The sequence below is a fragment of the Nelusetta ayraudi genome, unplaced genomic scaffold, assembly GCF_046127955.1.
Source record: "Nelusetta ayraudi isolate G7.1 ecotype Tasmania unplaced genomic scaffold, CSIRO-AGI_Nayr_v1 ptg000050l, whole genome shotgun sequence".
Classification (NCBI taxonomy): Eukaryota; Metazoa; Chordata; class Actinopteri; order Tetraodontiformes; family Monacanthidae; genus Nelusetta; species Nelusetta ayraudi.
This window is the reverse complement of record NW_027466100.1, coordinates 514,877-534,906: the sequence shown is the minus strand read 5'-3', so window position 1 is coordinate 534,906 and position 20,030 is coordinate 514,877. Positions and strand designations below refer to the sequence as shown.

At 46.5% G+C, this 20,030-nt stretch overlaps 1 protein-coding gene across 3 annotated transcripts in view; it reads left to right on the top strand.

Moving 5' to 3' along the window:
• The first annotated feature begins 871 nt into the window (after positions 1–871).
• LOC142895838 (semaphorin-3F-like) overlaps positions 872–20,030 on the top strand; it is a 48,092-nt gene continuing 28,933 nt past the window's right edge. For 2 of the 3 annotated variants that reach the window (XM_076037147.1, XM_076037145.1), the window contains exons 1-2: positions 872–1,221; positions 2,971–3,127. In XM_076037147.1, the coding sequence (XP_075893262.1) occupies positions 3,016–3,127 (112 nt within the window). In that variant the 5' untranslated portion in view covers positions 872–1,221; positions 2,971–3,015. The remainder of the gene's footprint in view (positions 1,222–2,970; positions 3,128–20,030) is intronic. The other variant, XM_076037146.1, reaches the window with a different exon arrangement.

The window sequence follows — 20,030 nt, the reverse complement described above, 5'->3', positions numbered from 1 at the left end:
GCAATGTAACGTGACCACGGTCCTGTTTTAATACTTAAAACGTCTTTTCGGAAAACTAGTTTTTACCATTTAAGACAAGCAGACACAAGCAAACCGAAAAGATTTGTATTCACCTTAAAATTCGTATTCACATTAAAATGTCACCATTCCAGCCAGTTTGAATACGGATGTGCACTAGTTTTGTAGCCTTTTAGAGACAAATGACATTAGTCAAGCCCTTCATTGTCTAGCAGAGACGTCTCCCTGTTGATTCCGCAACGGTTTGCATCACATTAAAACGGCGTCATTCCACTCGTCTTATATCGTATATACATATATATATACGTATCTTCACCATGATATTGGTTTTGATATAACTTTTGCTTTTAACCTTTAACCATTATTTGAGATCAGCTATATAAGAGACACGACAGGTATGTTAGTGGAACGAAATTGCACGCCAGACTCCATATTAACTTCTCCGTATTGATCCGACTTTGTGACTGACGTAAACCAATTTCTTGAAAGCGGGAGCGGTCAAAGTGCAACAGCGCGGATAAATTGCGGGGAAATAATTGCAATAGAAGCCTGGCCTGTGCTCTTACTCACAAATAAATGTAACTCACCATGATATAACCGATGAAAGTACACTTAGAGAAAAACTATATGTCGGTGCATTTTGATTTTTACGTATTACAGCCACATCTCCCTCAGCAACTTCTTCTTCTTCTTCTCCTTCTTCTTCTTCTTCTTCTTCTTCTTCTTCTTCTGTGCTACATTTCCGGGCGGGTCCCGGCACCAGGGATGCTAAGGTAGGTTCCCTCCCCCATGGGTGTGTCCACTGCCTGGGAGGGAGAACTCGGTCTATCCACCTGCACAAGCCGCGCGGATCGCATTCGAGCGCCACCGCGCACGGCTCCGCCACGCATCTCCGAGAGGCAACTCTTTGTTTACCGCCTCCCTCTGTGGAAAATACTGCCTGCAGCCCGTGTATGCGAGACATTTCCAGACCGCTTCAAGTTCAGGCGGCCACGTCAAGTTAATAATATATATATATTTTTTAAAGCGCGTGAAGTGCGGGAGGGGGAAAAAAAAATCCAGGCTTTTGTTGTATCTCTGGGATAATCTGCAGCGGATAGACTCCTACTGGTGCGCACGGACGGAGGAAGTCCAAGGATCGGAGCGGATGGTTTTACATTTTTAAGCAGCTCTCCGACAGGATTCATCAGACGCAACAAGAGGGTAAGTCATTATTTGCAAGTGCAGGTCTAGTACAACACAATTATGTGTATTATGCTCGCACATCACTAGAAGACATTTGGTCCGGTCGAAGCAAAAGCACTTTATAGAAAGCGAAGCTCTTATGGGTAAATGTAAATTTTCTATACATTTGGCTTTAATTCACATGATATATGCGGTTTTCTTTATGCGACACGGCTAGATAGCCGTGTGCGCGAGTTGTGCTCAGTGAATTGCGAATGCTGTGAGAGCCACAATTGCCGTTGTGCGTGTGTCCCCTCCCGTGCGTGTTTGCGCGCGCCTCCGCCAGCTTTACGTCGGTGCGCGCCTGCCTGCGGGGCCGAAAGTTGCCGCCGTGCGTGATGCTGCAACTTCATATTTTTGGTGTGTCCCCCTCCGACCCTCCATCCGAGCCAGCGACACCTCTAACCTTCCCCGCCGGACATCAGAGGCGCTCCTCCGGCTCCGAGTGACACGTGGTTCGTGTTCTTGCCCCCATAACTCGGAGTGCAGTCACGCTTTTATTTTGGTAAACAGCGGCTCCGCTTTGGAGCTGCGCCTGCCTGCCTGCCTGCCTGCCGGGGCTCAGCGTGGAACCCGATCTTAAAGCCCCCCCCCCTCGACGGACGGAAGGACGGACGGTTTCACCCCAGAGACGTTTTTACGAGTGGAAGCGCGACCCCATGAAAAAAAAAAAATAAATAAAAATTAAAACCATTACAAACCACTAAACGCCGCGCGGTTTGATTTCGTTCTTAAGTGTTTTCTAGCTCACGGTGCCGCCTGGTAACCCGAGTCACCAGGACCTTTTATGGGGAGATCATTGAGTCCAGCTCCCATTGTGGCGTTTTAACGGCGTGTGCGTGCGCCCCGTGGTCATCTTGGGCCGCCGCCGGTGCGCGCGGGATTAGCGCCGTTTAAAATCAGCCTTTCACAGAAGGGCACGAGACCGAGCGACCGACCGAGCGAGCAGCTCAGTGGCAGTGATGGAGGTTTTGCCTCGGCAGGGGCTCCTGGACAGAGAACACTCGGCTTTTATAGCTGCAGGTTAAGTTACCATCATAGAAAAAAAAAAAAAAAAAAGATCCGTCCAGGCTGGTTCTACATCCGAGCCGTTTCCAGATCACACGTCCAGCGCAGCAGCCCAGCACAGATGATAACCAGGCCAAAAAGAGCAAGAAAACAGCACGATTAGCTCTCTGTTTACAGCCACCTGTCAAAAAACAACCCAAAACAACAAAACCCAAAAGCCTCGATGCTTTGCTGTACTTTCCACATGCTGGACCAGTTGGCAGAGGGTATGAAAAAAATGACTTGCCTATACATACCCCTTGTGACATCACAAAGGGACAGTTTACAAGTGTTTTAGCACCCGCCTTCTGCAAGCAAAGCGGCATCTTGACTTATTAGTTTGTCGTAACATTGCCAGACAATAGTTGACAGGGGCCATTTTCACCCCAATATGGGACATTTGAGACGCACGCCTTGTCAACCCGCACTGAAAACTAACCTCTGCGTCCGTGGCCGAGCCCTTTGCTTGAGTTTTTTTCTCACTTGAGTCAGTAGGCCGACCGGACTGACACATCATTGTGCAACCCCGACTAGAAGGGAACAAGCTGCTTTATGGCCGCAGCCTGTTGCGTGCATACCGGCCTCTCTTCTGTCTTTGGCCTGTGGAGTGGAAGTTCAGGCTCATTGTCTGACACTCACGCCTCTCCGCTCCTCCTCCCCTCCCCTCCTCTCCCTCTCCAGCTCCTGAACTCTTCTTCTCCCCTGTTCACAAACAGAGGGACAACAATGTTGTGGGACAAACTGTGCTGGCTACTGGCCCTGCTGGCCTTATCATCCGAAGGGCTGCCGACCCCCAACGACCCTCTCTCCACCCCCAGGATCTTCCTGTCCTTCAAAGGTAAGCAGCACAACGGCGATGTCGCAACTCACTACACACGTCGTGTCGCTACGTCGGCCCCGCTACGTTTCTTGTTTTCTGCGACGCAATGACTTGGTTTCATTATGATGGTGGTGTGTGTGTGAGTAAGTCTTTTGGAGGAAACTGTTGTGGTGATGTGATGTTAAACACCCAGTTAGCTCGCTAACGTACCTGTGCAGACGTTAGCAAACTGCGCTCCTCCCGACCGAAGACGTAGGGCTGAAATCCACTGTTTACAGAGTTGTTCTGTGAGCATTTTACACAACAATCTTTTGATCTAAAAAAAACAACCAAAAACATGTCTCTTTTTCTCGGTTAGAGCAATCATAGCAACTGTAAATTACGCAAAACATCAGGATTTTTCTTTCCTATTGCCGTTTTTTTCTCGCTTTTCTCCCGTTTTGCTAGTTGGAATGGATGTTTTTCTGGCACTGGCTTGAATTTGGTGGTGTAATGAAAATGAAGACATGCTGCTGCTGCTGCTGCTGCTGCTGCTGATGGTGCTGCTCATTGAGGGATAACAAATAACGTCTTCATTTGATCAGAACAACCTGTGATTAATCCTCCCCTCCCCCTGAAAAAACCCAAAAGGGAGCCCTCAGCTCCCTTCTGAAATCAAGGCAGGTTTAACACATGGCCGGGCACATAGTCAAAGGGAAGCACATCCAGCGTGTCCCTAATGTCGGCGGTGCCACATGAGACTCTGCGTGTCTCGGACTGTCCCGGTAAAATGATCCCGCTGGGGTGGCGGGGCGGGGGCGGGGGTGGGGGGGGCAGCGGCTGGCAGCTTTGTCATTCCACCGGCGTGTCGACGTAAAGCTCCCAGGGATTTATAGTACCTGCCCTGTGAAGGAGACTTTTAATAAGCACTCAGTCCGTGTGGAGAGTGTTGCTTTCAGCCCTGAGCTGGGGACAGGGGACGGCCTTGTCTCCGCAAATCGCGTCAACATTCTTTCTGTGAATGTGGGGTGGGGTGGGGGGGGGCGACAACAACCCCCAGAGTTTCTATCTTGTCCCGTCATGCAGCCTCTTTCATTGCGAAGCCGCTGGAAACTTTGCCGTCGCAGATACTCTCCTTACCTGTGTTATCTCTCTCCCACGCCTCCGCCTCTCCCCGCCTGTCTCATCGATGGAGTTCACACGCCGCCGCTCGCGCATTAGCTCGGTAGAAGAAAGTTCATTTATTTTTTTTTCCTTCTTTTAATTGAGTCTCTATTTGTTTTTAATTAGTTCCGGAGGTTGCTTTATGCCTGACAGAGCAACCTCCAGATTGCCGGGGACCAGAAACGCACCTCAGCCGTGCGTCTCTAAATTGTATTAGCTTTGCGGCACGCTGCTGGGAGCGGTTCTCTAATGTGCTCGTGTTATTCTCTTTATGTGCCACGTGCTTAACCAAATAATTAGCTCTGGATTCTTTATTATCAGCCTTGTGCCTCTATACAGCCTCGTTCTAAAACCTGCCTATATTGTATTGTTGCAGAATCCAAATTACAATGAAGCAGACAAGCTAGACATCTTTGCCAAAAACAAATCTTCAGCATTAATATACTGGTAGTCTTATAATCGCCTCTGAGTGTGACCCACTCCTGCATATGTATCCGTTAAGGTTACACAGTATGGATTCATTTCCATTTTATGAAGCTTCGGTCTGCTGGAGACCCTGTTGCTTTTGGCTGAAGTCCAGCCCACAAGAAAATCCTTTGTCTGTGTTAATATTTGACTTATTTTAAAGCCAATGGCTTTCAAACCAAGATACAGTTTTACTTAAAAATCCTTTATTCCACTTTCAGCAGCATAAAATCACTGCTGCTTGGGGATCTTTATGCTTGATAGCCTAAAACTGAGTTTAAGTAAGGGAGGCCCGTTTCGGGCACATCGTTTCATACCAGGGTTCCAGAATTCTGACTTTACATTCATCATTTATTGGGTTGCGATCAATGTTTTCTGCTTAATTTGATCCTGTGATCTTCACTAATTGTTGACATTTAAGCTGCTCAGCCTGATGAGTTTTATAACTGCTGAATTAAAAAAAAAAAGTTTCACTGCCATGTCTGTTAAAACCTGGATATATAGAGCAGACAACCGCAAGCAACAGAAGCAGATCATTTTGGTCTTCGAGGTTTTTAAAGTAGCTACTGAGTGTGTTGGTGCAAGTGAACTGCGATAAGGACCAAGAGAGCAAACACAAGCTAAGACCAAAGGTATGCCCGTTTAAAGCTGCTAGGGACAGATCATCAACACGGACTTCAAAAGATTTGACACACACACACACACACACACACACACACACACACACACACACACAGAGAAACACACACACACACACACACACACACAGAAACACACACATTGAAACAAACTTTCAGACTTAATACTCACACTCTTGACATCTTTAACGCCTACGATGAATGAAGCTGTGGTTATCAAAATGCCCCAAATCAGACTGGAAGTGAACAGATTACACGCTTGTGTAAAAAGTCACATTGGCTTAGTCCCTTTCGCAAAAAAAAAAAAGGTCTGGGTGATCTAGACTTGGCTGCTGGGAACTCCTATATTTACCTTTAAACAAGGTCTGTAATCACATGCTATTTTAGTGCGTGGGCTTGGCGAGGTTGTGACCCCTTCAAACGGGAGCCAGTCACACTCGAGGTTAACTGCCCTCAAACTGTGGGAGAATGGCGGCGTATTAACAAGTAATAGCTTGTTAGGCTAATCCTCAGGCACATTCGAAAGTGTTTAACTTTGTTTTCCTCCAGCCTCTTTAGTTCTCAGTGGAACACCTGGCTACAAGGTTAGCTTTTTCTTTTGGGAGGGGGTGGTGGGATTGGGGGGGGGGGGTGCCTGACCAAAGTTGGCAGTCCTGTAATTGGACTAATTCTCAGGGACAACCTTGAGGTTACTCCGGCCTCTGTGGCCCCTTGGCAATTGCCCCCCCCCCGTCCCATGTGATGAGTTGATGGTTGTCACGACTGAACAAAGGCTCTCATATCAGCTCATCTCTCCTGGGAGTGTTGAGGGTGAGGATCAGTAATTGGGAGGTGTCCTCCAGTTCTTTATCCTCAGAATAATTCTGCGCTGCCACTGAGTTTGAACTCTGCTACTTGTCCTATTTCTGAGTCTGCAACAATAGACTTTATCTTCCGGAGATTACCTTCCATAGGCAGATTTATGTGTCTATACAGTACATGAGAGGAGCCCTTTGTCCTCCTAAATGTATATTAGGATGACGTTGCCTCCACATTCTGTAGGTGGTTCTGAGCTTTTAGTCTCCTCCCGACTTCTTCTGCCGAAGACTTTAGTCAGACTTGCTGCTCGCTCTAATTAGGAGTTCATCAACGACAGCGAGGCACCTTTAATTGATTTCAGCTCTGGCCAGACGAGGCTGACACGCTTGCTTTTAGCAAGCCTGTAAAAAAAGGTCATCCCGAGTCATGTCGACACGCACCGTCTGGCTGCTTCGATTGTCTTGATGTGCCTTCTTCAAACAAAGGGGAGCGGGTTGCACGGAGCAGACGCCGTGACTGGTTAATCATTAAACAAAGCGAGCGCTTCCACCCTGCAGTCTGCTGTTCCTCCAACCCATCAGCGGCAGAACTAGGATGTGCGCTCCGGTGCTTGACTGTGTTGGGAAAAACCTCCCTTAACGAAACTGCATTATTGGATTACAGTAGTGAATCAAATTCTGCTTGTTAAAGAACTGAATTTTGTAAAAGGTATTAAACTTAGTGTTTGGTCAGACAAAACACAAATGGAACTTTTTTGTGTGTTTTTTTTTCTTCATTTTGGTGCTCAAACTTGTATATTCAACAATGGTTCTGGAATATACAGCTTTACCAAGGCAAGTGTATTTCCTTTGAGCGAACTTGGTTTTAGTTTTCAGTTTTTTGTGCTTGATTTCAGTCACTCCTCTCTGCTCCTCCACCTTCCAGATAAGCATACTTACATTTCTTCCTGCAGATAATCCTCATCTCCGTATGAGGGTAATAAATTTGGCACAGCCTCTCGCTCTACCTGTCCAACATTCCAATCCCGTAATATGGCAAATATTCTTTTGCCATATTTTTGCACATTTTCCACAACTTACACATCGAACGCAGTACCTGTTGACCCAGTTGGCGGTCAAAAATGACGTCCTCATCTCCATCAGGGCGCGTCAGGGAGCTCCAAAAAGAAGCAACAAACAAAAGAGGAAACCAAAAAGCCAACATGGGTAATGAGCAGCGTCTGTGGCACGCAAGCCTGCAGCAATTATTACAATGCTTTGCCACTTTCTCCTCAGAGATACAGCGGGAGTCGGGAGGAGTGGGGGAGGGGAGGGGGGGCGCATCCCAGCAACCTCTGCTCTGCAGGATGCATGCTGGCTGTCAAACTATGATTATTCAAGAGAGCAAAACAGAAGGCGACAGCTCCACTGCTAAATATAGTGTCCTTCCTCCCGTCTCTTTTTATCTTCCTCTCCTCCTCTGCCTCACCGCCGCCACCGCCACCGCCGCCGTCCTCCTTCTCCTGCCTTTACGCCGCACTCTTAGCCTCTCTGTTTGTGTATTTGCTTGTTGATAAGAGATTGCCAGTGTGAGGTATAAAAGAGGGGAGAGCACCGAGTGTGCTGCCCACAGCGGGAGCGCAATGTTTTTGCAGACTTTAAAAGGGCAGCGATGACAAGCCGGGATGTGGGGGGGGCGTCTGCAAAGTGCACAGGCTTTCTGGAGATATGCACTGTGTGTTTGTGTGTGTGTCTGTGTGTGTGGGTGGGGGCGGGGGCGGGGGGGGGCATTGTGGCAGGATTGGTGGACATCTGCATGGAAAGATTTAATTTGACCCTCCGGCTGACTGGAGCAATTAATGCACGAGTCAGGCAAAAGCGGTTTAAGTGCTGTTGCCGTCAAAGAAATTCTGTGCCACCAATGCACCTCCCTGCTTATTAGGTGCGACCCATTATGCTGCAAATTCTCCATTCTTGAAAAGATGGTACTGACATTAATGCAGCTTCAAAATAAAACCCTGTAAAAACACTCAACAATAATGCAAAGTTTAAAGCGTCAGAGTTCGAAATGCAACGCCTCCAAAGTTTTCACTAAAAACTCATTGTTGGACCAAAGTTTATCCAACCGCGTGCCTCGGTTTCCCCTTTTAAATCCCTTTTGAAGTGCGTCCTATGCAGCGCCTGAATGAGGTCACTCTGATCTATGGCTGTGCAGCTCAATCACGCGCAGCCTCTAGATCACACACTGTGATTCTACCCTTCGGCGACATCCTCGAAGTAATCATTGACAAGTTTTCAGGCTCGATAAACAAGCCCTGTAGCTCTCATGTTTGTTGATTATTTTTTCAGGGGGGTGGGGGGGGTTGTTGGTGGGGGTGGCGGGAGGTTAAAAGCCAGCCACGCTTTCGACGTGTCTCACTGTCGCTGACGCAGACGGTGTTGTAGCACATTCTTTGCTGTCACTCTAAGATCTTTAAAATAGCCGGTAAGTCCCAAAGTGCAATTTCCATTCCGACATCCAGCTTGAGAATGACTACGCAACCTGTGGTCCAGCTCACCAGCCTGGAGATGCAGGAGTGCAGGAAGGAGTTGACTTTTACAACCGTTGCTTCACTGCAGACTCAAAGTGACACAGGGGAAAAAAAAGGCTTTTAGTATTCATTCCTAGTCCATATGGTTGTCTGCCTGGTCTTGTGTATTTGCACGTGTGTGTGCGTGCGCGCACAGGCTCGCATGCTCGCAGAGCTTCTGTACAAAGCTGTTTATGACACTACTTTGGCTTGGTTGCCATAGCAGCGTCTACCTGTCACTCCTCACAAACCAAATCGCGCTCAGATGATTCTCTCCACAGAGGAGAAGATGGGATGTAATCACAGCGCGGCACATATTTCCCTTGATGTGCTGCTGGCTGCTCTCAGGAAAACCTGGAGCAAAGCAGAGTTGTGCCTTCCGAGCCTCGTCAAGAAAAAGCTGAAAAAAAAAGATGTTCCTAAACATTGGACTCTAATCTGCTGGTGCTGTTTTTGTTTTTCTCAGCCTTTGAGATTAGTTTAGTGTCGTGCAGGATTCACCCTGAGGTGCTCTGCAGATGTAGGTGTGGGAGTCACTGGAGGGGGTTGTGGACCAGAATGAAAATTAAGGAGGCTGAGGGTCAAGGGCACCTCTCCACTTGTTTACCCAGACAGCTATCATTCATTATCATTTGTCTGTCAGTGTTGAGATCCTGTTACCGCAGAGCAGTTGACCTCCAGCACTTGGGGTGAGAAACTTAGTGAGAATGGTCCCTCTGTCACACACCCCACGTGTGTTTGTGACTTCACAGCTCAGGTTCACTTAACAAACCTGTGGACATTCCGCCGACTCGCAACAATTGGCACATAAGTTACTTTTTTTGCCTAAGATTTTGAGATGATAGGCATATATATCGTATAAAAAAGACATTTTGAGGTACTTGAAGCTACATTGTGTGAGATTTAGTTGCATATGCTGTTATAGTAGTAGTATAGCGCGAGCAGATCAATATCTGTTTAAGCCATTACATGAACCTAAGCTATTGTGCTGCTTCAAAACTGTGATGATGATGATGATGTTTTCAGTGGCCTTATATAATTACATACAAACAAAGGTACTTTTCACTTCATGCCCATATAAAGGTTACAGTTCTGACCCGTAAAATGAAATTAAATTGTAGGAAATTGTTGGAAAAAAAATGTCTCTCCTCTTTTCAAAACTGTTGTATTTACAACCTCCACTCCTCTGTGTCCCATGTAACAACCATGCTAGCTTTGATAGAATTGCAAGCCCCACCTTCACGGTTGGAGATGTAAACGCTTGCTAAAAAATGAATTCTAGTCTGGATTAATTTTTGGCAGTGGCAATCTCGAGGTAAAAAGTGATAGCGCTACTGAGTAGCCAAAACTTTGTCCAAAATTTAAGATGGAGCATTTTTCATGTGATCTAAAAGACACACTGTTCATGTAGGAAAGTACTCCTACTTAGACTTTAAGTCATGCAGCAAACAGCTGTAGAAACACTTGATTGTGTGTATTTTACGACACAGTAAAAACATTGCAGCGAGGACTGCAGGACTCTCAAGGATCAAACTCAAAGTTTTAAAGCATCTCAGCAAGATAGAGGGGGGAAAAAAAATCAGAATTTACAATAAACAAATGACTGGGGAGGAATATTTAGAAGAACCTTCCAGACAGTGGGAGGAGAATCTGTCTCAAAATCCAACAAGCAATATGTTTGAGAAAAACGATTTAGACATTTTGAATCGGGAAAAAAGTAATAAAAGTATGCAACTTAAAATAAAGTGGAAGCCAGTGGGTGGAGAAAAGGATAGAAGTAGCGTTGTTATTTCCTGTTTAAAGCTGGGCTGCTGTGCTTCATGTGATTTATCATTCAGACAAGAGCAAATAAGATCATCTCAAAACATGTTAGGGGAGACTGCTAAAAATACTTGTGATAAATTGCTTAATTGAGTTCAGAGACAGTCTTGCAGTTTAAGTTGGTTTTCATTGGCAAAAAAGATCTGTAGATCATCATACGCAAAAAGAATGAAAGGCTCTCTTCCTCAAGGTTGGGCCTTAGACAATAGTGGACAAGTAATGTAACCATAGCCATCGACAAGATGACAGTTTTAAGACTAACTGACAGTGTACAGCATGATGTTCTCACATGATGTAAGTACTAGTGATGGACAAATGAAGAACTGCAACCTTACAAGGAGCAAGTAGCTGCGAGTGAAGCTCAGAGAAAAGCTCAGAGGTCACCTGTTTAAATGTATGAGTAACAGGTGTGTCGGAAATAAGAGTGGGGTGACATAAAGATTGTTTCTTCTTCTTCTTCTTCTTCTGCAAATTCGAAAATCTCTGAAGAGCAACATGCTGTACGTGAGGAGCTTGCTTGACTCCAACTCAGACAACCATTCAGACACAGCGAGGAGAAGATGAGGCATAGTCCCATCATTAGTGGAGCAAAAGTCAATGGGAGGAGCATCAGTGGGATAGAGGAAAATGCGAAGAGAGCAAGAAGGCGAACTCAGTGGGGCCGTGAGCATGCTAATGGACTGCGGGGCATCCGTGTCAGCGTTGCGATCCAAGCCAGAGTGAGGATGGATGGGAGGATCTTTTGAGAATGGGAAGGAGGCGAAGGTTACGTCTGCGGAAAAAGGCATGCTCCTGACAAATTGTGCGCCTGTTTCCCATTAGAAGTGCATGAGTGTCTGCTGCGGTTGTTTGCCCCGGCTAACTGTTAAAACTGCCGAGCTCCAGGCAGATACCGCGGCGCAACCTTGCACGGCATGAATTAATAATAAAGTCAATGGGAGCTCACTAACAAGTCGTCCCACTGTTAGTCTGAGAGCTATTGACTTTTAGCACAGGGGAATACTTGGACTTGGGCCGAACACGCATTCTGAATGGCAACTTATCCAAGAGAGGAAGAAAACGGGAAGTCAGGGTAGAAATTCACACAGACATTTCCTTTAGCCAAGTGCTTACATGATTAGATTAGACGGCGCACAGCCGGCCGGTTTTGCAAAATTTTATTGGGAGTGTTTCCTTCCTCCCATACGAGGTCTGTGTCATGACTCAAGAAAAAGCTGGACAACCTCAAACACCCGTGGCATCGTGGAAATTTTTCAGGTGTGGGAGACTCCGACTAATAGTCCATCAAGCCTCACCGGCTGCATGCTGGATGGAGACCAAGTAGCTGTCCATGTGATTACGGGAGAAATTAGACTTGCGGGTTGAGTCTGACCATGATCCCGTGGGAGGCTACGGCAGTGGCGTCTCACTATTGGATTCAAAAAGCTGGAACATTCCCAGCCTCACCTCGCCTCCTGCTCCTGTCAGAGTGGTATTTCGTCTTCCGGCTTCAGCGCCTCTCCTGCCCTGCGTACGCCGCTCACGTCTGTTGAAAGCTGAGCCTCACTCAAGACGCTAACGTCATTACAAGGCCCACCTTCAAGGTTTGGAGATGTAAACGCTCGGTAAAATAGCCAAACGCTCGCTTGTCAGATTGATCGTGCCTCAATCCGATTTGTATCCCCCCTCCGACCAACCCTCTGCTCCATTAGTGGCTGCGGCTTGGGGCGCGTAATGCCTCAGTCTGAGGGTCAGGTCAGACCTCTGGGTGAGATTAGCCTGATTCTCCTGTGGAGGAGAAACCCCACGCTGAAGGAACAGAAGAGATACGCTGACGATGATCAGGAAAGAGCAGAAACAGGGAGGAACATGATGTTTCCAGGCCTCGTTTTCTGGGTTCACGCTCTGATGGGGCCAGTTGACAATGTGCTGATTGTGGAGGGGAGGAGATGGCCTCTCATCTCCGATCATTGTGGCAGATGCATTGACTCCACGCCAAGATTTCTCCTTTTTTTCCATGCCCGGCCCGTTTCACACCCCTCTGCCTCGTTGGCTTTGTCTGACAGTCCTGTTCTCAGGAAACCCTCTCTAGGTGTCCGTCCCTAATGGTATGTTGGCAATGTCGTCCATGGTATCGGTGCCGTGTGTGTGTGTGTGTGTGTGTGTGTGTGTGTGTGTGTGTGCGCGCGTCTGCAACTGCATACATATGTATGAATGAGAAATGGGAGTAAGGGCCTCCTATGTTGCTGTTGTTATTGTTGTTGTTGGTGTTGACGCCTCACTCATCCCCGTGAATGGACTGCTCGGGCTCAATAGACGAGGGGTGTTTGTGTGGGCCGGGTCCATCATTCATTTACTCCATTCACGTCCCCCCACCGGGGGAAGCGGAAGGGGGGAGTGGCGGACAACGCCGGCGTGGCATTAGCCCTCAAAGCGTCTCTGTCCGCCCTCCGTGTCGCTCCCTCCGCTCCCTCTTCCCTCCATCCCTCATCGGCCTCGTCTCTCACCTCTCTGGCTCTTGGCTCCGGCGCTGGAACGGTCATCAGTCAAAGCTTGGCGATGATCCTGGCCTTTCATGTCTCGCAGGATTTCATGTCAGATGAATCGATGTGCTCCGCCGGACCATGTGCTCTGCCTCGCTGCAAAGACGCAAGAGGCCAGACGCTCCGACTCGGGGAGCTTGCGAGGAAGCGGCGCGAGCACAAAGACGAGCAGAAAACTTTGTTCCGTCGGGCTGACGGATCTAGTTTTAATGTGGGCGACCCAGACGAGAGCCAGACAGCGGAAACCAAGGGGAAAAAAAATCTTTGGACACCCAGAATGCCAATCCAACCGATGCTTTTGTTCGGTTTCAGAGCATTCAAAATATTAAATGTTCAGATTTCGCTGTTCTACGCCTCCTCATTATACAGATTTAATTTGCGTGAAAGATTGGGGCGCTGCATGAAATTTACCTTTTCACCACCGTGACCGGATTACACTGCCCCACAAAGGCATCTGTGCATGATTAATTAGTAAGAAGCCATTGCGATACAATAAAAGCAAAGTGAACCATAATAACAGACACTGCACTGTGCAGCAGTGTTTAAGTGCTGGCCATGGGAAGTCTTATAAATTAATTTCACCAATGTTTTTTTTTTTTTTTTTTTTGAGATTAACGTGTTTGTGACATGAAATTATAAATGTCCTCCTTTTCTTTTTTTTAATTGCTCCATTTTTCAGAGAGTGCAGACTCACAAACCCAGTCCACGGTGCGTGCAGAGTTGTTGCGTTGCGTTGAGTTTCATCCGGCGCTGAAGCGAGCTTCTCGCCGTTGCTCTTTGGGATAAACACAAACTCTGATGCGAAACAGACCCTCCAAAAACCGGATCGCTTTTGAGAAAAGTGACGATAGTTCGTGAAAGGTTTCTCTCGCTGAATTTATGTCACACTTTTAGCGAGGAAACAGTTTCTTTCATTAATCCACACAATGACCCTAAGCCTCGAGATAAGGGAGCAGCTGCAGAGGGAATTTATGACTATGTCTCCCGACTACAGTTTGGTAGAGTGAGCGGGACTGTCCTTGACACGGGGTTGCAATCAGAGTCGTCCTGTAGCAGTTGCAGTCGTCATGGAAAACTTACCAAAACAACTTGATTAAAGAATGATATTTTTCTTTTTTTTAGTGGATGCAACTAGTCGGTCGGTGCAGAGGATTGATAGCCAACTGACGAAAACTGGGAGAGAAAACGAGTTCCAAAGCATTAAGAAAAACAAACAACAAAAAGAAAGTCGGCAGCTGTTTGGAGCTGATGAATGAAAAACAGATAGCGAAGATATAAGAAGGGAGGGGGAGAGAGAGAGAGAGCGAGAGAGAGAGAGAGAGAGAGAGAGAGAGAGAGGCAACTCATGAAAGCGTAAAAGTTTCTTCACTCCTGCCGAGCATCCGTCCTTATCAGCGCAGAGCGGATGGCTGCGCGCTGATTTATGAGGAGGTATGACGGTGTGAGATAAGAAGGATTTTAGCCTCCGTGTGTCTGCGCAGTCACTGGCCTCCTCCAACACCCCACGCTGGGACGGAAGGACGGACTGTGACTGTCACGCATGTCGTCCCCACCAGAGATAACACACTTCTTGCCTTCCTGCGTGTTTTTTTTCTTCTTCTCTTTTAAATTTGCATCCTGCAATCTTTGGTTCGCCCTCGCTGTCAAAACAGGCGCTTTGCTGGAAAGCGTCCATGTCCGAGCTGTCTGAGGCTCTCGCATCTGCACGTACACACACACACACACACACACACACACACACACACACACACACACACACACACACACACACACACACACACACACACACATACACACACACACACGTAGCTTTCTGCAGAAGTGTCTGCGTGACAGTGATTGTATTTACTTATCTTCCTCTGTCAAAACGTACGGCTTTTGATTCTGTGATTTAAAAGTGGCTTTGTAAATAGTTGGGAAGCTCATTTTAGGATTTCCGTTCTATCGCCATTCATGTCCATGCTGAACGTGATGGAACATAACAGAGAAGTCAGACATTCTTTTACACAGTCTTGGTATTTGGATGCATCAGTATAATATTATTTGAATAGTTGACATTGTTGGCTGATTTCATACACGAGTCAACACTCATATATATGATAAATATAATATGGAATATGTTCTCTTGCTTCTGGTTAGATGAGGAGTTTTCAGTCTAAAGCGACTTGCTGAGTTTAACTTCTTATCTGTAGTTTTTATTAACGATCTTCTTGACTGATGTCTCAATGTTCAAAAGATACTGAATGCATATGAAAGCATCATATTTTCCATACATACATAAATATATATATATATATATATATATATATATACATATATATACATATATATATATATATGTATATATATATATATATATATATATATATACATATATATATATATATATATATATACATATATATATATATATATATATATATATATATATATATATATATATATATATATATATATGTACATATATATATATACACACATATTTAAAAACATGCTTTACAGGTAAGGAATTATATGGTAACTCCTTTGACCCTGATTAGGCCTAAAACTGACACATTATTAAAACTCTCAAAATTAAAATCGTCATTTTATATCCTCTATTGACCCTCTAGGAATTAAGTTTTAAATCATAATAAGTTATTGTAATTATAATGAAGTATTGGAGTGAGTGTGCTTTTGAGGGTAAACCCTCCCTCGGTCTCGGACGTGACTCTTCTGCTCCCAAAGCCTCATCGTTCGGGCTGATCATCTCTTTCAGGAGCCTTATCCTTATAAATATGGATTCATCTTTAGGTGGAGCCTTCGCAACACGCCCACCCCTCGGGCCCCGGAGCAGCCACACTCTGCACACTGACCCGTGTGGTCATGGGTGAGAAGTAGGTCACAGGGTCGCTTGGTAGGATGTCCCATATGTCCATCACACATGAAAGCCCCCCGACTCAACAGGCGCTGGTGTTTTAAATGGGAGGGATGGCTGCGTCAGTCAGCCAGGGGAGGTATGAAAGGGTCGTGGATTACGCACACAGGCGGTAATCTATAGGTCTGTCAGCCTGTCAGTTAGCCCAACCTCGGCTAGCTTTGCACTAATTGCAGGCTTGGGTAGGGGAGAGTGGGGCCCGCCCTCAGCAGACAATTCACATTATCCATTAAAGATGTAATGGCTGCCAACATGTTTCATCTTGAGTGTCTTTTTTTCACCTCCAAAGACGCACATTTAACCTATTGGAATGTAAATGGTCCTTCCAGGCTGTAATTATTTTCTCAGAAGAAGCCACCCCCCCCTCAACCCCACCATTCTTTGACTCATTCAGTTCCTCATACGAGGCAAAGAGCTCAGCAGTCAACATTCCTGCACAAGCTAGCGCTGCCTCTTTGAGCGACAGTGGAACAAACGCAACTCGGTAGGTGACTCAGGTGGTCTGAGCTGCCCGATTCACTGTGAGACCCAACTTTGGCGCGTCCAATCGGTTTGCCCAGTGACACTCGACCATGTGCTCCAAAGACTTTGAAATCAAGGGAAGTGGCTGCTCAGCCAGAAGAACAGACTAGTGTGTCCAACATGGCAGTAATAGATTCACAGCATTATTTTTGAATTGTTTGAAAAGATGGTTTTGAGGATGTCTTTGTTACTTGAAGATGGAATGGTTGGGTTTAAATACTCTCTATTCGGCATGTATGTATTTTTGCAACCTTTGAATACATCTGAACACAGCTTCGCAAAACCATATAAGGCTGAACGCATGATTGTAGTGAGACATATCTCTCCTCAGTAGCGCCAGAACACTGAAAAAAAAAAAGGTTTTACTCCCGGTCCAATATTTTGACAGAGTATTTCCACAACATTCCCGCTCTCTGCCTTCCTTCCTGCCTCCTCTTCTCCCACTCCAGCTCCGCCCGACTCCCTCCATTCCCGCCGCCATCAGCTGCAGCACGCAGCCACTCTTCCACTCAGCAGAGAAGAACGCCCCTTGACTGACGGTCATCATCCCCCACTTTTGTTTGCACCACTTCTCTGGCCCCATTTGTGCCAAAAATACAGACAGGCTGAAAATGGACAAGTTATCATGGATGATTTGTCACTCACCAGTGGGTCCCCATCACTTTGGGCTCTTCCCACAGCTCTTAGCGTATTCCCGCTGTGCTCCATTGAACGCTCGGATCAGACGTGTTTTGTTTTTGCTAAGTTGTATGAAAAATGCCTCTGACATGCCTGTAAATGTAACCACAGAAACCCTTTTTATTCCTATTCGGCTTGAACGGCGGGAGTCACGTCGGCTACATCGTTGTGTAAGAAAGACGCACTGGGAATCAGGAAACTGCGTCGTGTCAGAAACTATGTTGGCATCGTCGCTCGATGAATAGATAAAACCCCTAAGCTGTGGGGAAATCACCAAAAAGAAGAGTGCTGGACTGTTTTCACTAAAAGGAACAGATCAAAAGACGCAGATAAAGCTGCAGATCGGCGGATACCCTCCAAGGCAGCGCTAGGTGAAAGGCTATCACTTGACATCTCATACGTGCAATTTTGACGTAGCTTTCACACAGGCTTGAAGGAGAAAACATAATATTGTTCCAGAGATTGGAGCAACTGAAAACCTTGACAAAATATCAACCCCCATTTTTTTGTGAGAACATGCTCGATGAGTGCGTTACTCGTCGAAGAGGTTGAACGAGTTACAAAGCTAGCGACTGAAGTTTTTGTTCTCAATGCAATTCCTGTCATGAGTTTTAGATTTGGTCTGTCTGTTCAGAGGTTCTCTCCTCAGGTTGTGTTTTAGAAGATTTTTGTGTCAAGCAGGTGATAAATGACAATGCAGTTCAATTTGCCTGTCAGCACGCTAACATGCTAATAATTTATATTCTTGGCGCGCCGCTCACATCATGTTGGCAAGCCTTCATTTCCTCAGTGCTACTAGTATGAGACACTCCTGCTATTGTTCCTTGTAATTTTGAGTAGGTGTTGGGATGTTTCCAACGTTGTCGTCTGTACACCCCATTGTTGACATGGATAAAAAAAAAAAAAAAAACGGATCAGATTAGTTCAAGACTTTTTGCTACTTTACATGTCATTTCAGCAATCCATAAAACATGCATCCCAGTCAGAACAAAGCCCACCTTGGACTATAAGTACCAAGCCTGCAGGACAAAGATGATGGTTCTGATTGCAACGAATTGAAGAACCACACCGGGCCGTTCTGCTAACGCTAATGCTAACCTCGATTTTTTTGGCATTGTCTGGTTGTCCGCCGCCTGTCATGTGGTATTAGCACACGCACGGGGTTCAATGCGGGATCTGCACTGACACGTACCTAGTGGGGGTTAGCCCCCCACCCCAACCCATCCCACCCCTCTTTGCTGGGTGGCATCATGGGATCGAGTGGATACACGCAGCAGCAGAGCGTGCACCATTGTGTGGACTGCACCGAAGCAGCTGGGACTCTGACACTCTGACAAATGCTACCGACTTGTTGTGTGAAAAAGTCCGCGGATGCCGCCAACCCGTTCCGGATCATTCATCGGCCCAGGTTGTTTCATAATGGCAAATGCATGTTCTAACAACAAGGCGCAAGATCCTGAGCAAAGCCCCAAGGTTAACAAAGCATATCACGGTTAACCAGAGGCGTATTGAATCAAAACCCTCCTGCGGCGCCCTCACTCGCACTCATAGTTTGTGAATAAACTTTCGGCATCCATGTGAGCCTGGAGTCACACCGCGAGACCTCCCCAACAATGGCTCTTGCGGGTTGTCATCACGTCTCGTGTCTCTGGTGGGATGACCAAGAAAAAAACACCACATAATGACCATGGCCAGAAGCGTATAAATAAATAATAGCGCAAATCTCCCATTAGCCTGAAGACGGTGGCGACTGCCTTGACGTGTCAGAGCGATTGGCCTTTGTTTGCATCTGTCGGCGTGCCACGTTCTCTTGAGAAACTCTGCGAAAGGAAAAAGCCACAGGCCATTCACTCCGTCGGCATGAGAGAAATCCGCCCCCGTCGCTGAAACTTGCAAAACGCTAAAATGGAAAGACGGCTTTTTCGAGTCGTGTCAGACGTGCCTCTTCACATCTCTCATTTGAGCGCGCCTCTCCCGCCGTCTTCACGGTGGAGTTAAATACCGTTAGCGGGGCCAAGTGCCAGCTTGACAGTCGAGCCAAAATCCATCAAGGCTGCGCTCATCCCTGCACACGTTCAGCCCCCATCGCCGCGCCTCCTCCACCTGCGGCGCGCTGGGTGTCGAAGAAAGGAAGCCGCTGTTATCTCAAAGGGTTGGTATGCAGACGTGGCCGGTGGACGCTGGCAGGATCAGACAAGCTGAGGAAAAGGAAAGGTGTCAGCGAGACTTGTATGATAAATCAAAACAGCATTAACCAAGCAAAGAGGCGGAGATGTAAGATTGGGATGCTTTTCTTTTTTTGCTTCTTCTTTTTTTTTTTTTTTTGCCAGAGCTGCATGCGTGACAACCGCTTTAGAAGAAGAAAAAAAAAATCTGTACTGGGCATTCAGGATGGTGTGCAATGCTGGAGGAAATATCCAAACAATCTCAGGAAGCCGATGAAGTGCCGGGAAGTGATAAATGACGCTGGGATGTTTGTCTCCTAATCACTCTCCAGCGAGCGATAATTCCGCTTTATTATGCCATTTAGCGGAAGCGTCGTTCTGATTACCTATCTCAATCATGCAGCGAAATGGCTGGTTGAAAATTCAAAAGGGAAAACAAGATCTTGTTTAATGTGAGAGTCGCGTGTTTGTGTCCGATGGAGTCTGATCCACCCTGAAAAACAGCTCTCTTTTTTTTTTTTTGGCTTTGGCCAAGTTAAACAGGAACGCAATTAACATAATTTGTTCAACATTGCTAACGGCCTGGCGGTGAGCTGTTTGCTAATTTCCTATTATGGAGAAAGATTTCCAAAACTGCTGGAACAGAACCACCTCGTTGCGCATTTGTCCTAAACTCCACTCTGCTTAACGACAGCCATGTTTCC